This window comes from Eubalaena glacialis, chromosome 19 (assembly GCF_028564815.1).
Source record: "Eubalaena glacialis isolate mEubGla1 chromosome 19, mEubGla1.1.hap2.+ XY, whole genome shotgun sequence".
In the NCBI taxonomy this organism is placed as follows: domain Eukaryota; kingdom Metazoa; phylum Chordata; class Mammalia; order Artiodactyla; family Balaenidae; genus Eubalaena; species Eubalaena glacialis.
Genome location: NC_083734.1, coordinates 44,493,899 through 44,518,813, shown reverse-complemented (window position 1 = coordinate 44,518,813; position 24,915 = coordinate 44,493,899). Strand labels below are relative to the sequence as shown.

The window sequence follows — 24,915 nt, the reverse complement described above, 5'->3', positions numbered from 1 at the left end:
CAGAGGCCCAGCGTTTTCCCAGCTGGGCCCGCAGAGTGAGAGCACCTAGGGCTATCCCACCCAACGGACATGAGGCTCCTGTCTCCAGAGTTCATCCCAGCCCTCCGAACTGGCAAAGGCAAGGAGACTAGCCACTGACCATTGCCCTGGGGGCATCCCCTCACCCCATAGCTTCCCCTCTTGAAACCTAAATTTACCTCCAGGGAGAGGTGAGATAAAATTGTAAATAGACTTGCTACAGAGCAACTCAGGGTTGGGGCGTGTTTTAATTCTCCTGATCACTTGAAATAATCTGTAGGCTGAGTGCTTATGGGAGTGGGGGTGAAGTGTGACTCCAGGGTCCTTCCCTTCTGCAAAGCTCTGGGGGTGGAGTAGAGGGCATCTGAGGCCCTTTGATGGCACTACAGTGAGCTGTCTGTTCTTCTGGAAACCCAGCCTACAATCAACTGCAGATCAGATTCCTCACATTCCAGTTGTAGTCTTTCTTTCCCTGTTGAATCTCAGTCCCTGGCTGTACGCGGTCAAGGTGGCTTTCTGTGAGCCACCCTAATTTAGGGAATGGGAGGCATTACAACTCTGCCTTCAAGACTCGTCTCTTAAAAGCAAAATGAAGCAAAACTACAACCACCTTCAAAACACATACAAAAAAAAAAAAGGATAATTTTAACCGAAGGAAGGGTTTGGTTCCATTCAACTCCACATTCATTGTGCCTTTACTTGTGTTAGATTTCTGTGCTTTCTTCCTCTCTCCCTCTTTGAAGCAATTAAAATCTTCCTTGATAACTGCTGTTTCCTTCTTTCTACTCTTGTCTGACAACTTAGTGGGTTCCCTCTCTAATTGTCTTAAATCTCATTCCACTGGGGGCAGAGGGGCCGAGCCCTCTTTTCTCACGTCTAACCCTTGTCCTTTTCCACGGCGACCAGCATGGGAGCCATCGTCAACACTGAATAAAAGACGAGAGTGACGTGTGTGAAGAGTGTATGTATGTATGTGTGCGTCCATCTTTGTCTGCATGTGGATTGGTTTCTTTTCTTCTAAAAAATAATTTATTGTATGATTTATTTTGGAGTTGTTTCTGATTACAGTACTCCCTCTCCCAATTAGCACTGATTTCTTTACCCCCTTCTACAATGTATAATCCGGTCTCAGGTTGGATTCTTTGGTACATTTCTTTCTTCTGGATGCCGTGCAGTTTAATTAAACCTTGCTTAAAAACAAAAGCAAAAAACCTGAAAACTGTGTAGTCTTGTCTGGAATACCACCACAAAGTGGTGGCATAGAGGGGAGAAAATCTGTTGCCTCCTGTTAGGGTAGTGGTTTGATTCCAGATCCTCTGAGAAAGTAGAAATACTAACTTGGGCAGAAGCATCTGCAGCTTCTCCTCTCCTCCTGCTGTGTTTTGAAAATCACAGTTCCAGTTAGCCAGGCTGACTGGGTGATTCTGATAGAGTTGGTCATTACTTATATTTGCCACCTAACTCCCCTTTGCCCATGATTCCAGGGAACTCAGGAGACCCCCTGGCCTTGTGTCCTTCCCTTATATCCCTAATGCTTCTTTCCACCTGTGTGTGTGGTAGATTCTCACACTGTAGTGTGAAGAAAAGGTGAGGGCAGAACACACAGACTCTGTCTGTTTTTATGTGGGTGTTGCCTTTTTTTCTTCACTGCTTAAGTTGAAATCTTAGCTGGCTTTCTTGAACTTTGACTATAGGTGTCAGAATTGAACCAGACATTCTCTGCTTACTGTGGTCAGCTGACATAATCACCACTAAGATTTAATGAGCTTAACCTACACTTTCATCACTAGCAAAGGTCTTGAAATTATTTCCCGTACTGGTTCATAATAGGTGTGTGTATGAGTCACTCTCACACGGTTTGATATAAAAACCTATGAGGGTGCGGGAGCGAGGGGAAAAAAGGGCCTCCTTTCATTTTCATCCATATTTGCCAGGTTGGCTGAATTCCTGATTCTTTGACCCATCATTGTTATTAATATGATTAATAAACTACCTATTTATTGATTTAATTGTTCCTCCTGTGACTTTGAATAGCCCTCAAATAGAGCTTGCCTAAATGACCCTCAACTTCCTAACCCTATAAGCTTTCTCTGTCCTATTGGGATGGTATTGCTAGTCTGTGTATGTGTGCACGTGCCCGCCAGTGTACACAAGCACGCGCACAGACACGCATAAGGATGCCTGTGTCATTTGGTTCCTTCCCCCATGACACTGTGTATGGATTAGCAAGTGATAAGGACACTAGTTTGCCCACTTTAATTATTACCAAGACATAGCCGCTTATGGTGAATGTGCCTCTTAAGTATTTTCTGGCCCAGCCCAGCCACTAACTGCAACTTACTGCAAGGAAGCTACCTGTCTCTGACTTCCTATTACTCTGCAGACAGAGGTAAGAGAACTAAAATGTCAACCTCAGGATCCTAACCACCCCAGAGGATAACTATGGGGAAATGCTTCGTCTTTGACATCACTGGAGCCCAGTCTGGATTGTTTTTACACATAATTGAATTCATTCTCCACTCCTAGGTTTAGGGGTGTGAGATCTAAAGGACTGTATGCTGTCTGACCACAAAAAATGTTCAAGCAAAAGATGGATATCCACTTGGCAGGACTGTCTTTTCCATTCATTCAGCAAGCGTTGATTGCATATTTTACTCTGTGCCAGGCACTGACAATATGAAGACGAATAGGACATGGTCTTTGCCTCCAAGGAGCTCAGAGTCTAGCAGAAGACTTCAGGACAGCCACCAAGGGAAACCTATGCGGGGCATTAAAGGCTTTATGGTAATTAGCCAGGGCGGGAGGATGGTGACTGGCATTCCGGACATAGGAAACAGCAAGGACAAGGCACAGAAGCGAGAAACAGTATGATGGTATGCTCATGTTACTGGAGTAGTGAAAAGAGAAAACTTCAATTAGGTAACCTTTTAGAGAACTTTAATCTGGACATTCTGTGATTCTCTGCCTGCTTCCACAATAGTCACTTATTCTTGTAGGCTTTTCTTGGACCGGTGCTATATTTCCTGGTGAATGCTTTCATAGGCTCCAATATGCACATTAAGTACTCATGGCTTCCTCTGCCCCCTCTGTCCCACTGTAACTGAGGTAGTTGTTCACCACCATCCCTTAAAAGCTGGCTGGGCACTTGTTACCATTTCTGGTTATGAAGGACAAGTTTTAGGTGCCCAGGTTATAAAAATAAATATAAACAGTGAAAGTTGCTTCTTTCTAGCTTCTATTCCCCTGTTAAGAGATCAGACATACCAGCTGGTAAAAAAGTCTCCATTCTGTGGTAACAGTTTTCTCCATTCGTGGCAGTCTGCGCTCTTCACTCTTGTAGTTTCCGGCTCCTAGAAAGCCATCTCTCCCTCTAAAACCTGCATCTGTCTATTCCCCCTTGGTATGTTTAAGTGGTCAGGAGTTTGATCTCCTGTCAGACTCCCTGAGTTTGAATTCCAGTTCTTCCACTTACTAGTTGTGTGACCTTGGGCAGATTTACTCAACCTCTCTATTTCAGTCTTCTCATTTGTGAAATGGAAATAATTCCAACTTCATGGGGGTGCCTGTGAGAATTAATAAGGTGATATAGGTAAAATACCAGAGCTCAGTGCCTGGCACACACACAAGCACTCAATATTGGCTTTTATCTCCTATATGAATGAACTACAATTAAGTTGATTGTAATATTGTTTTCCTATTTCTCGGCTTGCTCTATTTCATTTGATATTGAAGGATGACAGATAAATGCTTACCATCACCTAGAACTGGGTTTGGGTTTTTAGTGGAACCTGGGTTATTAGCATTGGAAGCTGGCCTGTAAATTACTGCTCTAATTTATATTTTTCATTAAAAGCTCAGATTGCCACTCCTTCTGTAGTGGTCTTCTCTGGCCCTGAAACCCTTGTATTTAGCCATAAAAAAAAAAAATTTAAAATTAAGGGGCCATAATTCTCTCCACTCCCCACATTTGTGGATTAATGGGATTAATGATAGGAAGGTGCACAGAATACCGTATTCTTATCTTTAACAAAATAAAAGCAAAGGCCTGGCCCTTTTTCTCACCCTTGAAACACAAATCAGGGAGATACTGTGATGAAGTGCAGTGTATTTATGTATGTATGTAGAACTTTACAAAGAAACATTGCTTTTGGTGTCAGGAAATGGTCCTAGGCCCTTCGAGGCCACCAAAATTCTGTGACCTCTAACTAACCCTCGGCACATTTGCTTTGTGTCTTGCAGTGTTGAGCATTAGATATGTAAAGCGCCTAGCATCATACCTCGCACCCAGAACCGCCCAAATAATGGTAGGTATTATGTAGTAGCTCTCTGAAAATCTAGCCCATTAGGGTAAGGAAAAAGTGGGTACGTGCAGCAAGCAGTGAGAAGGGGTACTGAAGGAAGGGCGTGGGAATACAGTCGCTAGCTGCAAAGACTACAGCTCCCGCCGGGCCTCACTCAGTCGGCCCCGGCGCAAGCGCGCGTCTTTCCGCCGAGGCCCCGGATGTAGACTGCCCCCACTGCTCGGTGGGCGTGGCCTCACGGTGGCGCTGAGACCTGAGGCTCTCTTATTGGTTGTGCGCCTTCCCGCTTGATTGGTTGTGAAGGAGGGGGCTGGGGCCAAGGCGCGCGGCGCTCTGGCGACACCCAATCAGAAACGTGGTCGGGCTTTGGCGGGAGGCGGGAAAGCTGTGGCTGTGCAGATTTGGCGCGAGCGCGTCTGGGCTTTCCGGCTGACGGTGTGGGGTTTGTCCAGGATCCTGTCGTGGACAGTCCCTTTAGTTTTGTGCGGGAGAAGTGAGAAGGCGCCGGCACTGAGGTGACGCAGCACTGTGAGGTGGAAAGGAGAGGAGGCCCGGGTCCTGGGGGGCGGCGGAGTTGGGTGAGGGGCTAGGGCGAGGACCGCGGGTACCGTAAGAGGAGGAGAGCTCAGATCGCGGGAGGGTGAGAAGGTCGGGGTAGGGAAGGGAGACGTGCGCTCTCGGAGTGCTCTGGCAGTTGTGCTGAGTGCGGCAGGAGGGAGACGTTCCCCGAACATCTGGGGCTATGTGGGGCCGAGAGTTGGGTAGAGCGGGGATTGAGTGCGGGGTGAGGGCTTGGGGAAGCCTGTAAATGTGGGAGGCTGCTGGGCTAAGCTGGTGTTAACGATGTACCCCGTGCCTGGAGCCAGGGGAGTAGAAGTACTATGGACGCCAATTAAGATCAACTTGCTATTGCACGTCTCGAGTGGTTAAAAATTTGGGCTCTGGAGCCAGAATGCCTGGTCTTATATCCTGCTTTGCTGTGACGTTGGGCCTGTCTGCCTCTGTTTTTTCATCAGTAAGATAAGGATAATAGTACCTACCTCTAAGGTGGTTGTAAAACTTAAAGGAGTTAATACCTAAAATGTTTATGACGGCCTTTTACTCGTAGTAGCTGGTGTTCGCTATTGTTGCATAGATTCGGATATGAAGCAGAATTAAATGCTAAAATATTGTTACAACATAATCTACTTATGAAATGAATTTTGATCTTCGGTATAAGTTACATGTTAGTTGTTTTTTCTTCACTTTTACATATTGACTGGCTGTCCTGTTCTCTTTTTTGTACACAGCTGTGTTGCCATCATGCCTCAAACCCGCTCCCAGTCACAGGCTACAATCAGTTTTCCAAAAAAGAAACAGCCTCGGACATTGGACAAAGCTAAAAACTCCAGTGACACCAAACTAGAACTGACAAATGTCCAGGCCATACCCCGTTCTCCTTGTGCGAAAATTCTGCCTCTTAGCCCCAGAAAACGTCTGGGTAAGCTATCCATTATTTGAGTACAACTTTTTGACTGGTAGCTCTCGACCTCTCTTTCTCAATAATAAGATGCCTTTGAAATAGCTTTCTGAGTTCAGTTAAGACCACTCTGTTCCCTTTGGTTATTTTCAGAATGGTTGCTAAGTGCTTACTGAACTTCAGAGTTAAGCTACTTATTGAGATCACTTTCCGAACTACTTAATAGGTCTGATCTTCAGTTCCTTAATACTGAACTTGGTTCTGTCAGTGTTTTAAACGACCTTGCAGTTAGTTATATAGTATTTTGAGACTTGCCTCGATAGTTGTGAAATTAAGAAAAACAGGTGACAATTCTTGTTGTAGAACAGTGGTTGGTAATCCTTTCTTTTTCTTTCCTTTTTTTTTTTAAATTATCTTTTGTTTGTTTTTTCCTTTCTTGTTTTAGATCATCTGTTTTTAATGAGGGGTGATTTGGTAGGATCTGGAGACATTTTTAGTTGTCATAACTGAGGGGGCGATACTGACATAGTGAATAAAGGCTGGGAATGCTGCTCAATATTCTACAGTGCACAGGACAGTCCCTCACAATGAAAAATTATTTTGTCCAAGATATCAATGGTGCCAAGGTTGGGAAACCCTGTTTTAGAGCAATCCTAGAATTTCATCCCATTAAAACCTCTATCAAATAGTAAGACTCAGTGGTGCCATCTGGTGGCCACTATTTGCTTCTGGCTTAGAGGCATTTTATTTTGGTGGTTCTGACCATGATAGAAATTCATCCCCCTTTTTGGGGGGGGGATGCAGAGATCTTTCCAAGTCTTTTTACTATCCACTGCTATGAATGACCACATTTTGATTTTATTTTTTTTTTATTAATTTTTTTTTTCACATTTTGATTTTAATGTTTCAGGTGACGACAACCTGTGTAACACTCCCCGTTTACCTCCCTGTTCTCCACCAAAGCAAAGCAAGAAAGAAAATGGTCCCCCTCGCTCACGTACATCTAAGGGGCGCAGATTGGTATTTGACAATCAGCTGACAACTGAGTCTCCTAGCAAAAGAGAACAAGCCAGAGTTCACCAAAACAAAATACGTTCCTCAGTTCCAAAAGGTCAAGACATCGCAACAAATTCTGAGCAGAGATGTCCACTGGAGAAAGAATCTGCATGTCTGAGACTTCTCAAGCAAGAAGGTTGGTTCTTACATGGCAGCTGTTAGTGCAGCCTCGTAAACAAGGCTGGTGATTCCAAGTGAAACCTGGTGGGTCTTCTCAGTCACCTCTGTTGTGTCTAATTGTCCTTTCATGTCTGGCACAGGCACTTGCTACCAGCAAGCAAAGCAGCTTCTGACGACAGCTGTCCCAGATCAGCTGCCTGCCAGGGAAAAGGAGATGGATGTCATCAGAAATTTCCTGAGGGAGCACATCTGTGGGAAGAAAGCTGGAAGTCTTTATCTTTCTGGTGCTCCTGGAACTGGAAAAACTGCCTGCTTAAGCCGAATTCTGCAAGACCTCAAGGTACATTGAGAGTCTGAATGCTCTTGCCAAAATGATACTTGGTTATCAAGGGTTAAGAAAAAGTAGAAGTGCTTAGGGGACTGCAGTTTTCCCCCAAATAAGACATTTTTAATTACACTGTCTAAATCTTTCCAAATGAAAGTGGACCTTATTCTCTCGTATGCTGTTAACTCTTCAAAGACACTTCAGGTTCCATCAAACCTTTATCTGAGGCCAAAATAACTCGCATGTTTGCATTTTTCTAGAAGGAACTGAAAGGCTTTAAAACTATCATGCTGAATTGCATGTCCTTGAGGAGTGCCCAGGCTGTATTCCCAGCCATTGCTCAGGAGATTTGTCAGGAAGAAGTATCCAGGCCAGCTGGGAAGGACATAATGAGGAAACTGGAAAACCATATGACTGCGGAGAAGGGCCCCATGATGTAAGCACTGCTCTGCTGCATGTTGCTCTGTGAAAATCTGCAGGATCCATTGCCCACAAACTCACATTCTCATCTCTTGAATTTAGCAGTTTGCTCATAAAAAGAACATTTCCTATATTTTCTCTCTGAGGGGTAGTTACATAAGCTTAAAAGGAAAGAAGAAAAGAAAAAAACAAAAACCTTCTAATTTTAAATTGGGGGAAAATGTTTTTAAACTAATTACTTGAAAAACCTGTATGTTATTTTCTGGTGATGATGGGGGTATCATCATAACAGTGACTGGAGGTGGGACAGATTATGATCTTCAAACTGGTCTTAGCTGTAGGAATGTGACCTAGCGTCAGCCCAGATCAAACAGATTGGAGAGTTAAGAAGGTGAACATGGGTACTAATTGTTTCTCTTTTTTTGTAGTGTGTTGGTGTTGGACGAGATGGACCAGCTGGACAGCAGAGGGCAGGATGTATTGTACACACTGTTTGAATGGCCATGGCTAAGCACTTCTCGGTTGGTGCTGATTGGTTAGTGCTCTGTTGTTGATGTTACATGGTGGTTCTAAAGACCTTTTTTTAATCTCTTCAGTTTATTCATCACATATTTTGTTTTGTTTTGTTTTTTGGCTGTGCCATGCAGCTTGCGGGATCTTAGTTCCCCGACCAGGGATTGAACCCGGGCCCCAGCAGTGAAAATGCCGAGTCCTAACCACTGGACCACCAGGGAATTTCCTTATCAACTATTATTTGATCTTACACCAGCTTTCTGCTTTCTCACCAAAATAAGAAAGTTACTATAAAATAATAGGAACCTTAATCTAAGTCAAATCAACTTTGTTAACTCTGGATAGAAATGACATAATGCTGCATTTCAGAGACAATTGATTTTGGGAGTATCTGATCCTGCTTATAATTGAACAATTCTAAACCTAACTCGAAAAGAGCATTCTTTGATGATTATGTACATCTTATCTAATGGGTATTGAGGGTGGGGGGTGGGGGAAAGTGGGAAGCAACAGTTGGAATGCCGGATTATAACTGGAAATTTTATTCAGTTTTTTGGTGGGTGTTTTTTTGTTTTTTTTAATATTTATTTATTTGGCTGCGCTGGGTCTTAGTTGCGGCGTGCGGGATCTAGTTCCCTGACCAGGGATTGAACCCGGGCCCCCTGCATTGGGAGCGTGGAGTCTTAACCACTGGACCACCAGGGAAGTCCCTTATTCAGCTTTCAGAGGGTTTAGTTTTCCTTTTACGATGATTTGACCAATGATGCTTAGTGTTATTTATCTCGTCCTCAGGTATTGCTAATACCCTGGATCTCACAGACAGAATTCTGCCGAGGCTTCAAGCTAGAGAAAAATGTAAGCCACGGCTGCTGAACTTCCCACCTTATACCAAAAATCAGATAGCCACTATCCTGCAGGATCGACTTAATCAGGTGAGTGCCAAGCATTGTACCAAGCTGAGTGTTCCTTGTATCACCTGTGAAGATGGTTCAAAAATATTTTGCTTTGATTGCATTACTAAACAGGGAGTTCCTATAGCCCATTCATTTTTATATGAATTTCTACTCTTGGCTCCATTTTAGATGCCTTAGTGTTGGAATAAAAAGAGTTAGAGGAGTCACCCAAATGCTTCTCTAATGGCCTTTTAAAATAGGACCTATGGGGACCTCCCTGGTGGTGCAGTGGTTAAGAATCCGCCTGCCAATGCAGGGAACATGGGTTCGAGCCCTGGTCTGGGAAGATCCCACATGCTGCGGAGCAGCTAAGCCCGTGCGCCACAACTACTGAGCCTGCGCTCTAGAGCCCGCGAGCCACAACTACTGAGCCCACGTGCTGCAACTACTGAAGCCTGAGCGCCTAGAGCCCGTGCTCCACAACAAGAGAATCCACCGCAGTGAGAAGCCCGCCTACCGCAACGAAGAGTAGCCCCTGCTCACCGCAACTAGAGAAAGCCTGCGAGCAGCAATGAGGACCCAACACAGCCAAAAATAAATAAATAAATAAACTTATAAAATAGGACCTATGAAAACACTTTCTCTATTGAAAATGACCAAATAGATTTTAGTTTAGTTTAGTTTTGCTAATTTAAGTTTCAACTGCTTTTTTTTCCCTTTGTGAACCTCTACCACATTCCTACAAAATGCTTAAATGTATGAAATCTCCATTTACTTCTAAGCAGAAAAGGCATCTTAGACCCTAAAGGTTGGTCAATCAAGTCTGGGACCTAAATTGCAGAGGGGAAGTCTTATAGTTCAAACTGTCATCTTCTATGTCTTGTTCAAAGGCATCTAAAGATCAGGTCCTGGACAATGCTGCCATTCAGTTCTGTGCCCGCAAAGTCGCTGCTGTTTCGGGAGATGTTCGCAAAGCGCTAGATGTTTGCAGGTGAGTTATGGCACTGTTGGCTGCTTTTATTTAAAAAAAAGAAATGCTGTTAATTGTCTCATGTAACTCAAGTGAATGTGGCTTAAGAGGCTCCATTCTGCCACATTTTACACTCAGAAAGGAGGACTTGTTTCTCAGTGGGGAGCTCTGCATTTCCACCCTGTTAATGTCTGAAACATTATCAGTCCATTACCTACAGAGGGAGAAACAAATGAGATGTTGCTGGCACTCCCTGTGGTGATTATAGATTGGTTAATTACATTTGTATTAAAAAAGACTCCAGTTTACTTTTCCATTAGCTGGTCTCAAGCAGGTTTATTTATGGACCTGAACCATCTTTGCCTTTAGACTTTTTTTCCCTTCCTTTGCTTTTGTGAGCACCCCTTCCTCCAGTTGGTAGTCCCCCACAGTTGTACTCCAGACCTCTCTCTCCCTTGCCATCCCCCGGCCCCTCCTGCTGGGGAAAGCCTCTGTGCTGACTGATGAGATTTCTTCCTTCCCAGTAGGGACACTTGGTCCATTAAAATGATACTTGCTGCGTTGGCCCGCTGGTCCAACTTCCCCCTACTGCCATGCAGAAGATCCAGGTCTGGCTTATGGCTTCCTGTGGGCAAAGTACTTTGGAGAGAGCAGTGGGAGAGTAAGCTCTTCCTGTTGCTAGATGGTGTGATCCTGGATTTGAAAGTTTCCCCTAGTCAGCAAACTACTTGGGTAGAGACTGCAACTATGAGCCAGAGTCAAGTAGGCCAGTGTGGTCTTAGCCTACACATATCCTGTGTATAGATAACTGAGGACTCTCCTCTTAGGTCTGGTGTGTATGGGTGGTACTGTCTCTCTTTAGTCAATCACCCACACTACGTATCCTCTCTCCTGTCCATGACGGGTTTTCCTCGTCCAAAATGTTATCATTGGCTCCGTGTACGATGACTTACTCGGCCTCTGTAATAGGACACCAGGTAGTGTTGAAGTTTCTCAGATTCCCTGGTCCATGAATTATTTCAAGGCAATTAAGTCCCCTGGAGCTGAGACATAACCCAATTTTGTCTGGGGGCTTTAAAATTATAAAACATGTTGCTTTTTGTTAATGTGCCTGTTTTTGAGCTTGGTGGTTTGGTGTGGTGTTTGGTTTGGCTCAGCCTAAATTAATTTTAGAAATTTTTTTTTTTTTACAGGAGAGCTATTGAAATTGTAGAGTCGGATGTCAAAAGCCAGACTATCCTCAAACCACTGTCTGAATGTGAGTAGTTTATCTCCTTTCTGTCTTCCTTTATAATTGGAAGCTTAACTTCTCTGAGGAAAGAGATAGAGAGCTGAAATGAGCATAGTTAAATCCACACTCACCCATTTGTGTATGGGTGTCGTGTTTTTCATCAGTTTCATCCACTTTATTTCCATCTTGCCTGCCAGTGCTATAATCCATGCGTTACTGGAAATGAGTTCTCCAGGGTGTTACATGAATGGTTGGGACAGAGTCAGTTTTCTTTCCAAGCTCTAGGAATGAAAACTAGACAGTAAGGTTGGATCAGCTTCTCTCTGGGTACTTATGTTGAGTGCACTTTAGGTCTCAACATAGGTGAAAGCAAAGCCTGGGAAGTAAGAGAGTCAGACGGGAAAGAATTGAGTTCAACTTGAGATATCACAAGCCTTTAAACAAGTCTAGGAGGGTGGAGGTTCAAAGGTAGTATTGCTACAGTAAACTGCAGGCTTTTACAAAAATGACAAAATTAATTTTCCTTTCCCTCAGCCTTGTTCTCTTAGCTATGGCAGATGTAAAATGGCCATGAACTACATATCTTGTGTTTAATATCCACTCTTAATCTTTAGAAACAGGACAGTCTGATTTGATTGTTTCTTCCTTCACTCCTGCACTGGTTGAGTGTTACTAAAATTGTTTCTAGCACCATAGTTCCACAGAAGACTCTTTTTTTTCATCAACTTGTTGAAAGAAAATTAATAAAAATATTTCAGAATTAGCCAAACTTAGTGCTTAGACTCATAGCAGGTAATATTTGCCAATGCATAGACTAGATACTGGTTTCTTTTCAACTTTTCACATTATTCCCTTTTTTCCCTTACCGATAACATTTAGGCTTGCCAGTGGACCCTGTGAGCACCGCCCGCACACATACAGCTAAAAGGGGTTGTGAATTCCTGTCATAAATTATTAACCTAATTCCTGTCTTTTGACCTCTGGTAGGTGTGGTTAGCTTTTAATGGCTCTAGAAAGCTGTAGGGAGACTGACTTGAAATAAATATAAGAAGACACTCTCCAATAAATAGCACTAACTGGGCTTCTTTGACACAGTGTGGGCACCCCAGTGTTGAAGATACTCAGACACAAGCTGGATAGGTGACCACTTTTTTGGGATTGTTTGGAAGAGACTCAGCTGTTGGGCAGGGAGCGAGACTAGACCTCTAAATTCCTCCCAGCTTTAAGATTCTGCTTGTTTGATCGCTGATCTCCAGTTTCTCCATGACGATTAGTCCTCGGTAGCATCCCATTTGTGATCACGAAATAGAAGCAAACTCTTGTGAGACAACTGACTTGGTCTCAGAAAGTACCTTTAGGCAAAGGTTGTTACAGAGCAAATCCCTCCTCTGTCTTGCAATTCCTACGTCCAAACAATGAGGCCACAATCCTCCGAAGCTTGTTGGCAGTTTCCCAACCTCCAGACTCTGAGATGGTGCTATCTGCTAAGATATCCAGTGACATTTTCTCAAGTGTTGCTCTCCTGGAGATCAGCTTGGGCAAATGAACCCAACCTCAAAGGTCATTTGGGGAGGCTATCTAGAGGACTTAGGTAGGATTGTCCACGTTTAGCCACTCTTTTTTTTTTTTTTTTTTGATGTGGACCATTTTTAAAGCCTTTATTGAATTTGTTACAATATTGCTTCTGTTTTATGTTTTGGTTTTTTGGCCGTGAGGCATGTGGGATCTTAGTTCCCCAACCAGGAATCGAACACGCACCCCCTGCACTGGAAGGTGAAGTCTTAACCACTGGACTGCCAGGGAAGTCCCCTAGCCACTCATTTGATTTGAAATATTAGGTAATTTTTTGAGCCTTTAAAAATGACCAGGGACTTCCCTGGTGGCGCAGTGGTTAAGCATCTGCCTGCCAATGCAGGGGACACGGGTTCGATCCCTGGTCCGGGAAGGATCCCACATGCCGCGGAGCAACTAAGCCCGTGTGCCTCAACTACGGAGCCTGCGCTCTAGAGCCCACGAGCCACAACTATGGAAACCTGTGTGCCTAGAGCCCGTGCTCTGCAACAAGAGAAGCCACCGCAATGAGAGACGCCCGCACCACAATGAAGAGTAGACCCCGCTCGCCGCAACGAGAAAAATCCTGCACGCAGCAACAAAGACCCAACGCAGCCAAAAATAAATAAATGAATTAAAAAAAAAAAAAAGACCAGGCCCAGCCATCTTTGTTTCAAGGTTCTATCCTTCTTTGCCTTTGAGATATTAGGAACCTTCCAAGGCTGAGTACATTGGTTCTCTGTCTGGTCCTTATTCTTTCATGAGGTGGATTTCGTCTCTCTGACATTAAATTGCACTCTACAGGATAAAATAACTCACCGTTCTGCCCAGAAAAAGGATAACTCTACTTTCCAAGTCATGTCACACTTTGGCATCTTTCTAAGGATCACATTTTGTCTCATCCTTTGGCTTCTAGTTACAGAATTGGAACTTCTGCTTTGCTCTTGAATTTCCTTCTGCTAAAACTTAAAATATCATCTGTCTCAATACCCACAATATTTAAAAAATCTAATTAAGCTTGATTTATTTACTTTATAGGTAAATCACCCTCTGAGCCACTGGTTCCCAAGCGGGTTGGTGTTATTCACATATCACAAGTCATTTCGGAAGTTGATGGAAACAGAATGACTTTGAGCCGAGAAGGAGCACAAGATTCCTTCCCTCTTCAGCAGAAGATCTTGGTCTGCTCTTTGCTGCTCTTGACCAGGCAGTTGAAAATCAAAGAGGTCACTCTGGGGAAGGTTAGTTGGGAATCTCAGCAGATGGAGCTGGGGTGGAGATGAGAATCTGCTTTGCAGAGCAGATATTTTCCAAAAGGCCTATCACGCTCCAGCTGATGTGAATTAAAAATGGATTTTAACAGTAAGAATAAGTACTGGTATCATGTAAAAGGCAGCTGACTTTATTTCCCTTGGGTTGTGGTTGAGACTTTACCATTAATCTTCTCCCCTTTATTTCTGCCTCTCCCTATGAAATATATAAAGCCCCTTTCTTGCATTACAGTATAGGTTTTTGGCAGTATCTCCAAAATGCCTTTTCAAGGATTTCATTGAAAAGGGAGAGAATTAGGGTATTCAGATAACTATTTTGCAAACCCAGATTCACATTCTTTTAAAAGATTACAGGGTTACAAGAGATATGACTTTTAAGCAACATTTGTTCTCCCTTGTTTCCTCTCAGTTATATGAAGCCTATAGTAACGTCTGTCGCAAACAGCAGGTGGCAGCTGTGGACCAGTCAGAGTGTTTGTCACTTTCAGGGCTCTTGGAGGCCAGAGGCATTTTCGGATTAAAGAAAAACAAGGAAATGCGCTTCGCAAAGGTACAACGAACTGCTTCTTTGTGACATTGCTTTTAATTGTCCTGCTTTGGCGAGCTTATCTTTTGCTCAAGTAAAGATTTAAAAATGACCACAATTAGATAAACAATTTTTTTTGTTAGGTAGGGTTTAAGGTGTGTGAATATAGGGCTGTAGTATGAATGAGATTTTTTTTTTTTTTTTTCGGGCTATTGCAAAAGCAGTGTTTAACTTGCTTGCCTCTTGTGAGAAAAGTTTAACACGGTAGAAGTTTGTGTAATAAAAACTGCTTTTGTGAGTTCTCCACCATGAAAAGTCCTTTTCTCTTCTTTGCAGGTGTCTCTGAAGATTGAAGAGAAGGAAATAGAGCATGCTCTGAAAGACAAAGCTTTAGTTGGAAATATCTTAGCTACTGGATTGCCTTAAATTCTTTTCTTTTATACTAATACTCCGCCTAAAATTATCTGGCTGGCATTTAGAGAGGGATGGAATCTTCATTTTATTACTTTATACACTTAGGTCTGAAAGCAAACATGACCTTTTTTACTTAAAACTGATAAAATTTAAGCTATAAATTCATGAATATTAGCACAGAATTATATATCTTTGGGTCTTCTTATGTTTATGCATTAAAGACTACCAAGTAGACCCTTTTTAATTACATTCACTGCCTCTACCTCTAGTGTGCCTCTAACCAACATGCTTGCAAGTATACAGACTTAGGCTGTGGAAAGTTTATATATTTATCTCTGTTTCCTCAAACATTGGTGTATTTTAAAGAACTTTTGGACTAGAGGAAGAAGAATGAAAAAGGGGTTGATCCAGGAAAATAAGCAAGTCCACGTGGAGATCTGGAGGACACTTTGATCAAAGAATGTTTTTCTTTTTGGAGTATACTGTGTTCATGTTGCAGATACTTCCACATTGTGACATTTTAAAGACTCATTGAGTGTCTTGGGCACTCCCAAGCTTGTGGAGGTGGTAAGGAGAATGTGACTACAGATTGTGAATATATTTATTTTCAAGTTGCATTCTTCGTCTTCTTAAGCAATCATATTTCAGGAGAGCTCAAACCTTCGGAAGGCAATGTGAAAATTGTGAAAATCCTCCCCAAACTGTCCCACTGTCCTAGCTGCCCTCAGATGAAGCCACTTGTTTCAAGATGCCTTCGTTTGGGGTTGGATTTTCATTGACACCTCATTTTCCCAGTCTTCTTAGATAAATGTATCCATATGGTTACTCAAGTCTCCCCTTTTTTCTGGGTTTGGTTTCCAGTGGCATTAAATGGCAATTTGTGACGGGGACACCAGAGGGCACCTTTATAACACTGACTGCCTTGAAAGTGCAGGCATAGGGCTGGGGTAGTTTTGAGAGAAGGGGAAAAGAGAAACTTAAGTTTGCTTCATTTGGGAGGTTGCTGTACTTTTATAGCTCGAGCAAATGCTTGGAATGCAAACCATGTGCACTGTGAATGGTCTGAGAGCCAGTGACCAAGTCTGCTGCTCCCTGAGCTCTTCTGCCTCCTCCCGCCTTCCCAACATGGCTTGGGTTTGAGAACTTGATATGTGTACAAATGATCTGTTGGCCACTGTTTCGTTCATGCTGCCCACTGTATCCTTGCAATGTGATCTGGGCTACAGCAGGTGGTATGGGATAGAAGGGCACACAGAGAGAGCCCTCTGAAATGAACACTACCCACCGGTGTGTATAGCAGCACATAGTCTATAGACAGGAGTCTGACTGTCTCACCGTCACACTCCTTTACTAGAGCATTCATTCCCTCTGAGAGCAATTTGTGAGGAGAGGACACAGTTCTATACCTAGAAGCTTGGAAAGCATCTGGGGCTATAAGGGTTAACCAGCATAATTGCAGAGATTGTCCGAAGGCTGATGGAAAGCAGAGACTGAATGGGATTGAGAACAGATGCGAGGCTTGATTTAAATTACATTTTATTGGATGCTGCAGCCTTAAGAGACGTGACTGCTTTACAGTTTGTTTCCACACTGTGGGCAGCTGCTGTCTGTTCTGTGTCCACAGTAGGATCCTGCCCAAAAAGGAGCAGCCTCCCCACCTCGTTGTGTTGGAGGCTTGGCGCCTTCCTCTTAACTGCAGGGCTGGAGTCAGGAACATGGCTTGCCTCTCAGTGGGGCTGCTATGCATCCTCCATGGCTCTGAGCCAAGATCGCGTTTGCAGATTCAAAGGGGCCAAATTTCTTTCCCCTCTACCTCCTTTCTCTTCCTTTCCCCTGGTATTTGGAAATCAGGTTTTCTGTGTACTGGTTTGTTAGTTTCCTTTCCTTCCCTTCTCCCCACACTGTCAATTTCTAGGTCATTGATGCTCTTAAGACTTCAGCAATTGGAACAGGGTTGGTTCTGTCAATGATGCGTGAAGCTGCCTTAGAGTCCCTGCTTGGCTTCCGCTGCCCTTGTGGGAGCAACACCTGATGCATGTTTGTCAGCGAGGTCTTCAGTGTGATTCAGACAGCTGGAGCGGACTGAGAGGGAAGAAAGTCCTTTTCTCACTGAAGCTGACAGCTCTGGGAAGGTGGTGGGATTTTTAAGGGGCTGGGCTGAGCCTGTGGTTACTTGTTTTTTGCCAGGAGCATAGGCTGTTTCGCAGGGAGTAGTGGCAGAGATGCTGACCTACATTCTTCCTCTTGAAGGTGGTGGGCTGTGTGTCTGTATCCTGGTTTATTTATTTTTCTTCACAGTAGCAGATGAAGCTTCCATAGAGTGTTGGTGGGTATTGCCATGGAACGCACACAGACACAATAAAGTTGGTGTGAGTTTCAACCCCAGAGCTGCAACTGACATTTCTGGCTCAGTGAAGACCTGCCTGTGGCTGGATGACTGGCAAGAGAGTGTGAGGTCCAAGCTATCCAGAGATCCAGAAAGTCGGCAGAGCTCTCTCTTTCTTCCCCTTCATTGCTCCCTGCCTTTATTCAGTGTCCTTTTAAGATGCAGCAATAAGAACTGGGAAGGAGGAAAGAGATACGACTTGGGGCTTTTAAAAAATATCTGTGGAGAGGTTACCTTGACTACTGAGGGAGACCAAAAGAGAGAGCCGAGATGGAGATTTTATTTACATTTGTATCTGTCCCCAGCACTTCGTACAGTGCCTGAGACCTGGGAGGTATTCAGTAAACTTGTTGAGTGAACAGATACATGACCAAGTAAGATGCTGCCTCTCCCTCCATCTCGGGGACAGTTCTAATCTGGAGGCAGACATTGCTCGTGCTTTTGCACCGAGGTGGAGCAGGCCGTTGTGAAAGAGGGGTGCTCCATCCTACAACATGTGTCAGCACAGCATTTATCAGCCTCACAGATGCGTTCCAATGGCTCCCTCTGATGTGGTATTTTGCTTGAGGCAACTTCCATGTTGCTCCCAGGAAGCCTTGGCTTTGGGGAGAAAGTCCACCTACAGGCTGGGAAGAGGGGGTGCCTGTCTGGAGGCTCCCTAATGTCCCTAGAGATGGGCCAGAAGCTGTGCCTCTAGTTGGCAAGGGATCAGGGAGGAACCCACCTCTGATGTCCCCCTTTTTAACTTCTGGGGAAAGATGTGACCTCCGGTTCCTCCCGAAAAGATCAGGTGCCCTCGAAGACATTTCTGTCTTAAGCTACGAACAGCAGCAGGTCTCCGTCTCCCAGAAGAGGTGGTTCTGTAGGGGAAGAAGGCTTGCCCTCTGGCCTCCGCTTGATTTCAACCCCAGCCCAAGGTGCTGGCAGGAGAAGCTAATTGGGTGCAAGGGGCCTGGGTGAAGGCTGCCTGAAGACTGGCGAAAGGAGAGAGCCAGCTCTTTTTTAAAAAAGCTCTAATTGAGTTCTGAATCAGCCTGGCTCCCTTTGATCCCTCCTCTGTTTCCCACACTGCCTGAAAGAGCTAGATCAGCACTTTATAACAAGGGTGCGCCTGCTCCCCACACCCACCCACCCCCCGCGCTCTCTGCTGCCGCCATCCACTGCTTGTCTCCTTCAGTTAAGATAATGAAGATGCTGAGAGATAAAATGTGTATTTAATAAGGGTGGGGGGAGAGAGGCGGGAAGGGGCAGCCGGGGCCTTCCCTAGTTTGGGGCCCCGCCAAGACTCAAGCTGAAGGCGCTGAAGGCGAAGCCAGAGTAGGACTTGGCCCCAGGGTGTAGGGGTTTCCGGGCCCCGATCCCGCTGACTTCACTGCCTGCTGCTTGCCCTGAATTCCCCCACCTCCACCCTCTCAGCCCCACACTCCTTTCTTTCCTCCCCGCTCGCTCCCAGTGGCAAAAAGGGAGGCTTGCTTCAACCTTATTTTCAGCTGGTAGCTTGGCCTTTGGTGCGGAGCCCCCCACCCCAGAGTCAGCTGCAAGGTCGGGCTCGGGCAGCCTCTCCAGCCTGGGCCTGTTGAAGCTGTGGGTTCACAATACGGGGCGGTGGGGTGGTGAAAAAAGCTGGAGTTAATGAAGACCAGCTGTAGCCTGGGTTCTGCCCACAGTTAGCTGCAGGCCAGCCTTTGGTGGTGGTTGGAGGGATGGAGGTGTGTGGCCTCCATCCCTGGGCACAAGGATATCCTGTGGCAGCTGAGGCTTGCGCTGCTCTGTGAGCGTGGCTTTATCCTTGGGTTGTAAGAGAGTAGTCTGTTTCCCTCTTCCTCTACTCCTCCCCTCCCCAAATGACACTCAGCCCTTATTGAGCTTTATAACTGTAGTGGTGGCCCAGCTGAGATTTGAATATCTCCAGGCTCTTCTGTAAACACTCATTAACTGCCTGGGAAGAACCGAGAGCCCTGTTTAACAGCTGGGAGAGAACTGAGGCAGATTAGGGTGAAAGGCCTGACCTGAGCTCACCCCATGGACTCCACCCCGGGGCCCTCCAAACTTCCCGTCCAGCTCCTTTCCCCAGTTCCTGCCAGACAGATGAAGAGGTGGAGGCAGTGCTGCTGCCCTCTCCCCTTCTAGGAAGAGGCCATGCCCTCTCCCTTCCCTTGACTCTGTCCCTGACTTCCCCTGGCCCTTCACCCCATGACATTTTCCCTGCCCTGCTGCTGGGGATATGTGCAACTCTCCTTGCAAAATGTTCTCCCCCCAGCCCTCTGCAGCCTTCGCATCCACCTTTCCCTGGCCCACCTGGCCCACCAACCCTGAGTTCTCCCTTTGGAGAAGGTGGGCTATCCTAAACGGGGTCTGTAAGCTTGAAGTTGATCTAATTGTGCATAAGAGGCCCTCTGCCCCCCTATATTTATCCTAAGTCGTACCTGGGGAAATATTCTTTCTTTTACGTATTCATTCTAGTAAAGTCTCAGGATCCTATTAAGGGCTGGGTAGGGGCCCGAGTTGACCCCTAGGTTCTGCATCCCCTTCGTTCACTGACAATTGCCATTTCGGCTAATGGTCGTAACCCAAAGTCCCCCAGCCCCACCTGCTTATACTCTCACCTGGCTCCGTGTATCTGCACACACTCCCAGATCTAAGGATATAAAACTGCCAGTTTCCAACTGCTATCCAAGTCATACTGCTCTTTTTACTTGCTGGAAATCAGGACTTTTTCTTCCCCCTTGGCGTGGCCTTCTAGGCAGTTAGGAATAGTGGGGGAGAGATGGGGAGATTGTGCTCTGTCTAGGAGGGGGTGGGTAGAAGTGAGCTCCCGTCCAAAATGAACGCCCCCTTCCCCAAATTCTCGATAGCCAAGCTACTTGGGAGTGATTAGGAAAGCGATCTTAACCCCAGCTTCAGTCCCAAAGCCCAAATTCATCTGGTCAGGGCAGACTGAAGAAATGTCTTCTCCTGTCCCATAATATCCTCAGCTAAAATCAGCCATGTGCTGTGTATTTGACACTGGGGACTCTTGCTGTCCCAGCCCATGACTCAGACCTTGTCTTTCTCCAGTGAGTTCTTTCTGCCCCATCAGTTCAGCTCTGCATCCGCTGACCCAGTCAGGGACGGTGGGAGAAGGTGGGGAGAGCCTCCTGGTTGGAGAGTGGGCTTTAGGACCCAACGGGAACCCGCGCCTCTTGCAGCAGCCTAACCCAGAAGCAGGGGGGAATCCTGAATCGAGCTGAGAGGGCTTCCCCAGTTCTCCTGGGAACCCCATCGCCCCCCGCCGGCACGCACCTGAGCAGGTAGGACCACGCACACCCCTTCCCAATTCTCCGTCGGCCGCCTTCCGCCTGGCCTCTCCGCTTCTGATCTGGTCTTTTCCCTCTCGGCAGTTCAGGCTTTCCCCATGCCTCCTCCCCCACGGCTCGCTGTAGTCCAGGGAGGTGGGAGCCTGGGAACAGAAGGGTGTCTGGAAGCTCAGAGCCCCTGCGCCCTCCGGCGCCCTTGCTGCACGCCCCTCGAGGCATTCCCGTTCTCTAGCTAAGAATGGCAAGTGGGGGAAGGTCTGCCCAGGCCCCAGCCCCTGCACCCTCCTTTGCAGTATTGCCTAATCCCCCTTCCCCCACCTCACCTCGAGGGGAGAATTGGCAGAGCTGGGGTAACAGAGAGCCGGACAGGGAGCCGGACGGGGACCCGAGACTCCCTGGGAGATTTCTCTCTTGCTTCCTCTCTGCCCACCCCCAGCCCTAAGAGCTCAGGACTTTGCCCCCCACTCCCTACTCACCTTGTAGAACCAGTGCCCCCTTCCAGGCTCATTGCACATTTGAGTGGCCAAAGGCTTTGCTGGAGGGTAGTGGAGGTTGTGAACAATTCTGTGTGTGTGTGTGTGTGTGTGTGTGTGTGTGTGTGTGTGACCTTTTTCTCTGGGGAAAGTTCTTTCAGGTTAAAGAGCTGTCTTTCCCATCCCTGCCAACACCTCAACACCTATGAAAAGCACCCCCCCCCGCACCGTGTGTGTGTGTGTGTGTGTGTGTGTGTGTGTGTGTGTGTACCATATGGTTGTAAGATCTATAATCTTAGGATGGAGGTGGCTGGGTGCGTTGAGACATCCCAGAGTGTGGCCCAGGCCAGAACAAACTCAGCCCAGATGGCTGGGGAAGGGGGTGTGGACCAGATCAGGGAGGCCGCCCAGCCATGCCAGCTCCCTGGGCTCCTTGGCTTTCAGAGCTCAGGCTCCTGGTGTTACCCCAAAGCTTCTGCCCTCCTGCAGGCTCTCTGGGAGAGGGTTGGATGATACCTACTCTTTACAGTGACTTGTTTGTCCCTCTCATTGGGGGCTGACAGGCCTTGTTCTCTGAAGATCTAGGGCATCTCATTCTGGCTTGGTGGGTTTGCAGGAGGGGTGTATGGCTTGTCGGGGTAACCGTGTTTGTAAGTGTGGGTGTTGCCTCTGGGCGTAGCAGACTGGGGTGGGGAGCAATGGAAGAGACGGGTCACATTTTGAGGGAACCCCTCTAGCTCTCTGTGCGGTAGGTGAGTGGCACATCCCTATCTGGTAACTCTGTCTGGTGTGGGGTGTGTTCTGTATCCCTCCATGACTCCCCAGATCCCCGAAGGGTTGGTTTTAGAGGAAAGCTTGGATAATGGCGTGACTTCATTCTGCTCTTGACCCAGGAAGGGAAGTAAATTCTGAGTGTGAGCAGTGGACTGAGAATCAGGCCTGAATGAGAGACGCAGCTCGCTCTTTTAACCATGTGCGTTTATACAGCCCTCTAAGCCTCTGGTTTCTCCATTTATAAAAATGGCTATTAGTAACAAGACCCGCTTGCCTAATAGAGATACGGCCATAAAGACCTCATAAAGCAGTGTATCCTACAGCCCAGTGCAAATGGTAGTAATGGCGGGGGCCGGGGGGGTTTCTAGGATGGGATTCTCTTTCTAATCTAGGTCATCTCTCCGCCTTCAGTTCCCTTCCCCCATCCTTGCCCATCTGGGGGATGGAGGAACCAGACAGGCTTTTGCCCCAGGGGCTGCAGAATTCCCCTAACGTAGGTTGTAGCCGGCCACCAGCTCTCGTCCTCTGGGGCTCCACACCTTCTCCCTTGAGCCCCGTCTCCACCTTCCTCCTGTCATCCCTGCTCAGCGTCCTTGTCCCTGTCTCTCCCCTGCCCAGTGGCCTCCTTGTCCGGCTCACTGGGCAGGAGCCCTAATCGGATTCGACAGCTGAGATATGTGTGGCGGCTGAGAGCAGGCAGGAGGGAAGCCAGTGGGAGGATGGTATGAGGGCTGCCCCTGGCACTGCCCAGGCCTCCTAGGCACCACCTTGGGCCTGCTGACTCCTGGCTTGGCTTGGCCCCAGGGAAGGGGTGCCAGGGGAAGCTCAGGAACGAACAGGCTGGGGTCTGGAGATAAGGGCAGTGGAGAACACACCTAGGACCCCAGGACCTCTTTGATATTTAGTGCCCTTAAGCTCAGCATTTCGGACTCTGACCGGGAGGAGAGGAGAGTAGGTGAGAGACCGGCTAGCCCGGCCCCCTCCCCATCCCCAGGGCTCTGCTTTCTTCTCTCTTCTTGTTCAGAAATGTGTTCGCCTGCCCCATCCAGCCCCTCTGGCCAGTTCCTCCTTAAGGGTCACATCTGGGAGCTGCTGGGGCACCATGTGTCTGCCTCACTCTGGGCTGTTTCCTCCACTCCAAGGTATTTCTCTCATTCACTCTCTGGGCCGGGTGCCAGGACTCCTGGGTTTCCCGCCTGCCTCATGGTGCAGGGCTGCTCTGCAGGCCTCCAGAGAATCGCTAAGCTGGTTTCCTTCCTCCTGCGTGGGGAGGGCCTTCTCCCAGGGCTGGGAGGTGTCAGAAATCCCAGGTGGGTTAGGGGTGGGGGCACTGTAGCCCCTGGTGCCCCAGCACCCCGGCTCCTCCCTCCTAACCTCTGACTCAGCTTCAGGGCAGCATCTGCCCAGCCTGGCAGGCATGGCCTCTTCTTGCCTCCAGGCTTCCATCTTTACGTGTGGGAGCCAAGATCTAGCCTCTTGAGCTTTTTTCCCATGGTATCTGGGGGGGGGGGGTGGCTACCGAAACCCCTCTGTCTGCACCCACACGTTTGGGGGAGCAGGGGATTAGCGTAATTGAGGCTGGGGCACTATTTTGTCTTCCTTCCAGCTGGGCCAGGATGAAGAAAACCAGCACAAACTTCCCCACACCAATTCCCTCTGCCCTCAAAAGACCAGTCAGTGGAGCCAGGCCCTGCCCTCTCGGTGCCCACAATGTGGTTGGCACTGATTTGTCAGAAATTGGGAAGGTTTCCCTCTAGACCGCTAGCCTCCTCTCTCCTCCTCCCGCGGGGTAAGGACAGCTCTCTGATTGTAGGCACTTCTGGGCAGGCCTCCCCCTAGAGAAGGGGTGTGGGATGCCCCCGAGATGGCCAAGTTGGCACTAGCCCCAGGCTGGAGGGCTGGACCTGATTTGGGGCTGGGAGTTTGTGGGGGAGAGCAGGACATGGGCCTCCCTGCCCCCTCATTTCCTGCTCTTTGGGCAGCTGTGGGCGAGAAAGGCTGCAGGGACTATTTTTAGTTGGTCTGTCCCCTGGCAGGAGGGACGTGCAGAAAAGCACGGGGCAGGCAGAGGGGCTGGCCAAGGTGAGGGTAAGCAGGCGGGTGGAGTGAGGCAGGGCCAGAGGGGCAGCCGACGGAGCAAGGATGCGTGGCGGGCAGGGGTAGGACCTTGAGAGGGGGAGAGGGTCCTGACCTGGTAGATGGGCTGGACTGGGCCAGGGAGTCCTGGGGACTCCTCAGGGCTCTCTCTGTCCAAATAGACTCCGAACCAGAAGGGGCTTTAGAGGCGCCTGGACCATCCCTCCCCCTTACAGAGGGCGAGACTGAGGGCATGTGACTTGCCCTAGGACCTTCAACCGGTCGGTCGTTGGCTGCATTGGAACCCCAGCCCAGGCCCCTCGCACTGTTTGTTTTTCTCTTGTCATGGTCTCTCCCCTCCTGCAGCAAGGGCTGGGTTCCTGGTTTGTTTCCCTCTCTGCTTGTTTACACAGGGTCTCCGGTAAACCCCAGCTCGGTGTGTTCATAAGTCTCCACCATGTGGAGAGAGTCTGTGTCCAGGCTGGAAGGAGGTCAGGGCTGGGGTTTGTTTAGGTGGCCTGTGGCCACTGATGTGAATCAAGGTGCTGGGCAGGTTCCAAAAGTCTCACAGGCTGGCGAGCCGGGAGCTTGGAGACCCCTTTGAGAAGGGGCATCTCAGTCTAACTCCATTTTAGAGACCCAGAGAGGGCTGGGGGTTGTGCCTACAGTCCTAGGATGAGTTAGGGACAGACCAACTTTCTAGGATGCAGCTTTCCAGACTCTCCAGAGCCTTTTGTGAGCACCCATCCTGCCTTGCCTAGGTCAAGGTGGTTGTTTGCCAATCGCCCTCAACAAAGGAAGGGGGTAGGAGCGGGGAGATTGCTATTGGCTTCTAATCGCAG

At 47.4% G+C, this 24,915-nt stretch overlaps 2 protein-coding genes across 2 annotated transcripts in view; both read left to right on the top strand.

The window, feature by feature from the left end:
• Positions 1–5,608: 5,608 nt before the first annotated feature.
• CDC6 (cell division cycle 6) lies at positions 5,609–15,080 on the top strand. The gene is made up of 11 exons (XM_061175207.1): positions 5,609–5,799; positions 6,689–6,970; positions 7,095–7,294; positions 7,540–7,715; positions 8,128–8,234; positions 9,005–9,144; positions 9,996–10,096; positions 11,269–11,333; positions 13,896–14,098; positions 14,538–14,678; positions 14,991–15,080. The coding sequence occupies exons 1-11, from the start codon at positions 5,622–5,624 to the stop codon at positions 15,078–15,080; spliced, it is 1,683 nt and encodes a 560-aa protein (XP_061031190.1). The 5' UTR covers positions 5,609–5,621.
• Positions 15,081–20,658: 5,578 nt separating this feature from the next.
• Positions 20,659–24,915, top strand: part of RARA (retinoic acid receptor alpha) — a 42,835-nt gene continuing 38,578 nt past the window's right edge. The window contains exon 1 of the mRNA XM_061176761.1: positions 20,659–20,744. The gene's annotated coding sequence lies outside the window, so the exon portion shown is untranslated. The remainder of the gene's footprint in view (positions 20,745–24,915) is intronic.

Excerpts from the sequence above, each read along its gene's own strand:
- CDC6 (XM_061175207.1), top strand. The coding sequence starts at position 5,622 with ATGCCTCAAACCCGCTCCCAGTCACAGGCTACAATCAGTTTTCCAAAA. Across the intron at positions 9,145-9,995 it reads TGCAGGATCGACTTAATCAG|GCATCTAAAGATCAGGTCCT; the intron begins GTGAGTGCCAAG and ends TCTTGTTCAAAG. Across the intron at positions 14,679-14,990 it reads AGGAAATGCGCTTCGCAAAG|GTGTCTCTGAAGATTGAAGA; the intron begins GTACAACGAACT and ends TCTTCTTTGCAG.